General features: G+C 46.7%; 1 protein-coding gene across 7 annotated transcripts in view; it reads right to left on the bottom strand.

Moving 5' to 3' along the window:
- LOC115006778 (MARVEL domain-containing protein 3) overlaps positions 1 to 1,262 on the bottom strand; it is a 7,342-nt gene extending 6,080 nt beyond the window's left edge. The window contains exons 1-3 of one of the 7 annotated variants that reach the window (XM_029429264.1): positions 1,148 to 1,262; positions 938 to 1,030; positions 356 to 482 (exon numbers count right to left, since the gene is read on the bottom strand). In XM_029429264.1, the coding sequence (XP_029285124.1) occupies positions 356 to 477 (122 nt within the window). In that variant the 5' untranslated portion in view covers positions 478 to 482; positions 938 to 1,030; positions 1,148 to 1,262. Of the gene's footprint in view, positions 1 to 355; positions 483 to 742; positions 762 to 937; positions 1,042 to 1,147 lie in introns of those variants that run through there. The other 6 variants (XM_029429270.1, XM_029429267.1, XM_029429271.1 and 3 more) reach the window with 6 other exon arrangements.
- Positions 1,263 to 6,000: the final 4,738 nt, after the last annotated feature.

Here is a 6,000-nt window from a genome sequence, read left to right as displayed (position 1 = left end):
GTATATATATATATATATACACACCCACACACATGTATGTCCTCCTGTACATTAATTATAATAATATATTTAGTGGCGCTGGATTGAGTTTGTGTAGGTTCAAATAGAATTAATGTATGTTAAATTAAGCCTATCTATGTCTTATGAGACTCTGGTGTATGGCCCCTGGTAATGTAAATAGTTGACTTTACATTTATTATTTGAAACCATTGAAAAGAACTACAAATTGACAAAAGAAAATAGGAAAGATAATTAAAACAAAGTTTAAAAACTAGCACACAGGTAGGATAAAATATAACCAGAGGAGGGAAACCAGAGGATTGTATGGTATTTAATTAAAGCACATTAAACACACCTGTCGGGTGATGAACGCCTGTTGTCTGGTGATGAACGCCTGTCATCGTGTGACTCTCGGTAGTGTCTGTGGTCTCCGTTTCTCTCCCGGTGTCCCCGGTTTGAACGGGGCGGCTGGCTCATACCTACTGACCGAAACCGATACGTTTGAACACAGAAATGACCTTTGAACAATATATAAACTGTACAAGTTACTATGCCAGGAAACAATTATCCTACAAAAGGGATTTTAATGAATATGAATTTGTTTTTTAACGTTAATTGCGAAAGTCTTTCGAATGTTGACGTTAGCTTAACGCCATGAACGTCAAACAAAGAAACGTTCAATTGCAAATGCTATTACCAACATCAAAGAGTATTTATAATGGAAAACAAACCAAAAATATACTTTTCTTAACAAGGAAGTTTTCTAAACGTCATGTCAAGCAACAGTGGAGCAGGTTTGTAGTTTCACAGGCAGTAAAAATGAAAAATATGGCTTAGTAGCCTTCATGATATGTTAGCTTGTTTAACTTAATTAGCTTTAATACTTTTTTGTAATAAAGTGTTAATTCAACCGTTAACTATCAAAGATAATACTTACTGTGAATATATGTCGATGAAAGCACTCTAAAATCCGACTATGACGCCATTTTTGAATCACTCTCCTGTCCAGGTATACACAGCTCCACCCTACCTGGAGGAGGAGTTAGAAGAGCAGGAGAAGGAAGGCGGGAGATAAGCTACAGGTTCAGGTAAGGTAGATGTAAGTCACAGCTGGAGCTTCACAAACAGTTTCAGTTGAAGTCATTACCAGCTCTTCTGAATCAGCCGCTTTGTGTGTTGTCAGTCTCCCATCTGTGAAGCCTCTGTTTATACTCTGTTTTAGGGGGTGTTGGAGCAGCAGCCTGTCTGTCTGTCTGTCTGTCTGTCTGTTGGGGAGGAATGTTGTTGTTTATGTGCTTCTTTTATCAGCCAAGCGATTTACATGCAGCTCCCTGAAGAGCCTGTTGTGTTCACTCAACAATATTAACATACTCTTTGCTTGGAATGAAACATTCCCAAGTTAGTATACAATCTGTAGGCTGCTCACACTGTTTATGGCTCATACATTTATATTTTATAACTTCCTGGCTTGCTGAAAACCAACTATGAGCAGCAATGATTAAGCGATTGGTCAATTAATCGTTAATTGTTATTCAAGCAAAAATGACAAACATTCGCTTGTTGCAGCTTCTCTAATGTGAGGATTTTATGTGTTATGTCATACACAGTAAATGATAAGATAAGCCTTTATTGATCCCCAGAGGGGAACTTTGGTTGTTGCAGCAGCACAAAAACAGTAGCCTACAGGTAAAGAGAGAAAGTAAAAAATAAATAACAGGTGGCATATATAAAATAAATAAGAATAGACGTTAAAGAAACAATACAACAGCATCACAAGGTATAGTGACAGTGATGTGATTAATAGTAGCAGTCAGCAAATTCAAAACTCAAAGATCCAAAGGCTTTATTGTCATATGTACCAGAGCCGTTGTGAAAATCTTAAATCCCAGGCTCGTCCAATGATGCAACAGACAGTATACTTCAATCTAGTTCATTTAGACAGCATATATGCCAGATAATATAATTAAGTTATGATACTTAATTTTGTGTGTAGTATATGACAGTAAATATATAATGATGATAATAAGAATAATACGAATAAGAAAAAATGATAGTAAACTGAATATATCTAGATTTTGGACTGTTTGAATAAAATACATCACTGGGAACCATCACCTTATCGTGGTGGAGAGGTTTGTGTGTCCCTATGAACCTGAGAGCTGTGTTGTCTGGAGCCTAGTGCTCCTGGTAGGGTCTCCCAAGGCAAATTGGTCAGACTAAGAATGGTTCAAAACGACTTCATGAAAAAAGGGAAAGGAAAGGAGAGACCCTGCCCAGAGGAAGCCCGGGGCCCCCGTCTGGAGCCAGGCCCAGAGGGAGGGCCCGACAGCGAGCGCCTGGTACACAGCCCGAAGAAGCTACGTGGTGCCTCCCATCCATCCATCCTGTGGGCCCACCACTCATGGGAAAAACCGCTGGAGTCGGGTGCGCTGTCACACGGGTGGCAGTGATGGTCAGGGACCTCGACGGACCAGACCCGGGCAGCAGAGGCTGGCTCTGGGGACGTGGAACGTCACCTCTCAGTGGGGGAAGGAGCTGGAACTAGTGCGGGAGGTGGAGCGCTACCGGTTGGATCTGGTGGGGCTTACCTCTACGCACAGTCTTGGCTCTGGAACCGTACTCCTGGATAGGGGTTGGACTCTATCCTTCTCCGGAGTTGCCCAAAGTGTGAGGCGTTGGCCCGGGGTGGGGATACTCACTAGCCCCGGGCTGAGCGCCACTATGTTGGAGTTTACCCCGGTGGACGAGAGGGTCGCCCCTACGCCTTCGGGTTATGGGGGGAAAACTCTGACTGTTGTTTGTGCCTATGCCCCAAACCGCAGTTCGGAGTATTCGGCCTTCTTGGAGACCCTGAATGGAGCCCTGCAGGGGGCTCCAGTAGGGGACTCCGTAGTCTTGCTGGGAGACTTCAACGCACACGTGGGAAACGATGGAGACACCTGGAGAGGCGTGATTGGGAGGAAGGGCCTCCCTGATCTAAACCCGAACGGTCGTTTGTTGTTGGACTTCTGTGCTAGTCAAGGAATGGCCATAACAAACACCATGTTCGAACATAAGGATGCTCATAAGTGTACATGGTACCAGAGCACCCTAGGCCAAAGGTCAATGATCGATTTTTTAATCGTATCATCTGATCTGAGGCCGCATGTTTTGGACACTCGGGTGAAGAGAGGTGCGGAGCTTTCAACTGATCACCATCTGGTGGTGAGTTGGATCAAGGGGTGGGGGAAGACTCTGGACAGATCTGGTAAACCCAAACGGGTAGTGCGGGTGAACTGGGAACGTCTGGAGGAAGCCCCTGTCCTGGGGATCTTCAACTCACACCTCCGGCGGAGCTTTTCAGACATCCCTGTGGATGTTGGGGGCATTGAACCTGAGTGGGCGATGTTCAAAACCTCTATTGCTGAAGCTGCGGTGATGAGCTGTGGTCTCAAGGTCTTAGGTGCCTCAAGGGCCGATAACCCTCGAACACCGCGGTGGACCCCGGTGGTCAGGGAAGCCGTCCGACTGAAGGAGTCCTTCCGGGTTATGTTATCCGGGAGGACTCCGGAAACAGTTGCAGGGTACCGAAGGACTAGAAGGGCGGCAGAGGCAAAGCAGCGGGTGTGGGAGAAGTTATGGAGAAGGACTTTCGGTCGGCACCAAGGTGCTTCTGGAAAACCATCCGGCATCTCAGGAGGGGGAAGCGAGGAATCATCCAAGCTGTGTACATCAAGGGTGGGACCCTGCTGACTTTGACTGAGAAGGTTATCGGCCGATGGAAGGAGCACTTTGAGGAACTCCTGAATCCGACTAACACGCCCTCTATGGTAGAGGCAGAGCTGGAAGCTGATGGGGGATCATCGTCAATTTCCCTGATGGAAGTCACTGAGGTAGTCAAACAACTCCACAGTGGCAAAGCCGCAGGGGTTGATGAGATCCGTCCAGAAATGCTGAAGGCTTTGGGTGTTGAGGGGCTGTCTTGGTTGACACGCCTCGTCAACATTGCGTGGAAGTCTGGGACAGTGCCTAGGGGTTGGCAGACCAGGGTGGTGGTTCCCCTATTTAAAAAGGGGGACCAGAGAGTGTGTGCCAACTACAGGGGTATCACACTTCTCAGCCTCCCTGGTAAAGTCTACTCCAAGGTACTGGAAAGGAGGATTCGGCTGGTAGTCGAACCTCTGATTGAAGAGGAACAATGCGGATTCTGTCATGGTTGTGGAACAATGGACCAACTGTTCACTCTCGCAAGGATCCTGGAGGGAGCCTGGGAGTACGCCCATCCGGTCTACATGTATTTTGTGGATCTGGAGAAGGGGTATGACTGGGTCCCCCGGGTGATACTGTGGGAGGTCCAGCCGGAGTATGGGGTGAGAGGGTCACTTTTGAGGGCCATCCAATCCCTGTACGCCCAAAGCGAGAGTTGTGCCCGGATACTCGGCAGTAAGTCGGACTCGTTCCCAGTGAATGTTGGCCTCCGCCAGGGCTGCACTTTATCATCAATCCTGTTCGTGATTTTCATGGATAGGATATCGAGGCATAGTCGTGGAGGAGAGGGGTTGCAGTTCGGTGACCTGAGGATCTCATCGCTGCTCTTTGCAGATGATGTGGTCCTTATGGCATCATCGGTCTGTGACCTTCAACAGTCACTGGATCGGTTCGCAGCTGAGTGTGAAGCGGTTGGGATGAGGATCAGCACCTCAAAATCTGAGGCTATGGCTCTCAGCAGGAAACCAGTGGATTGCCTACTCCGGGTAGGGAATGAGCCTTTACCCCAAGTGAAGGAGTTCAAGTACCTCGGGGTCTTGTTCGCGAGTAAGGGGACGATGGAGCGAGAGATTGGCCGGAGAATCGGAGCAGCGGGGGCGGTACTACAGTCACTTTACCGCACCGTTGTGACGAAAAGAGAGCTGAGCCAGAAGGCAAAGCTCTCAATCTACCGTTCGATCTTCGTTCCTACCCTCACCTATGGTCAGGAAGGCTGGGTCATGACCGAAAGAACGAGATCACGGGTACAAGCGGCCGAAATGGGTTTTCTCAGACGGGTGGCTGGCATCTCCCTTAGAGATAGGGTGAGAAGCTCAGCCATCCGTGAGAGACTCGGAGTAGAGCCGCTGCTCCTTTACGTTGAAAGGAGCCAGTTGAGGTGGTTCGGGCATCTAGTAAGGATGCCACCTTGGGTGCCTCCCTAGGGAGGTGTTCCAGGCATGTCCAGCTGGGAGGAGACCAGGACTCGGTGGAGAGATTATATCTCCTCACTGGCCTGGGAACGCCTCAGGATCCCCCAGTCGGAGCTGGAGGATGTGGCCCGGAGATGGGAAGATTGGGGTTCCTGACTGGAGCTGCTGCTCCCGGACAAGCGGTAGACGATGGATGGATGGATGGACATTTGGCTTTGGGAAATTATAACCGGTATTTTCTGACATTTTATAGACAAAGCGTTGGATCAATGAATCCATAAAGAGTCAGGAGACCGGGGATGGTTGTAACATTTTTTTTTATGTCTGTATGTTGGAGCTCTTTTAAGCCAGTGGCTTGTAGTTACATGTGTCTACTATTAAATGGTGTAACTGATATATCTGTAAACAGTAAATGCATAGATACAATTCGCCGCATATTCCAGTTTAATTGTAACATAGCTGCGGTGAAATTAAACATTATGAAATAAGGATTATGACAAAAAAATATGATACTAAAAGAGAAGTGGAGAAGAGAAGAGTCAATGTTACAACCATCCCTGGTCACTCCCTACAGCATCTTGCAAACCAAATGGAGTTCAATCTATTTTACAATATCTAACAAGTCTAATATCCATGGATGAATCACCAAACAGGTCTACTGGGCACATGAAGACCCAAAGGTTCATAAGCCAGTGGCTCCACTGGAAGTTTGTTATTATTATTTCAAAAATCAAAAGTAGGGCTATCCTAACCCAAGTCCTTTTAATATTAAAAATCCAAGTTGAGTAGTGATCATGTTCGATCCAGCATTTATTTTAATTATATATTTTTTCCTTTTATG

The sequence above is a fragment of the Cottoperca gobio genome, chromosome 4 (genome assembly GCF_900634415.1).
Source record: "Cottoperca gobio chromosome 4, fCotGob3.1, whole genome shotgun sequence".
Taxonomy (NCBI): Eukaryota; Metazoa; Chordata; class Actinopteri; order Perciformes; family Bovichtidae; genus Cottoperca; species Cottoperca gobio.
This window is presented reverse-complemented; position numbering and strand designations above follow the sequence as displayed.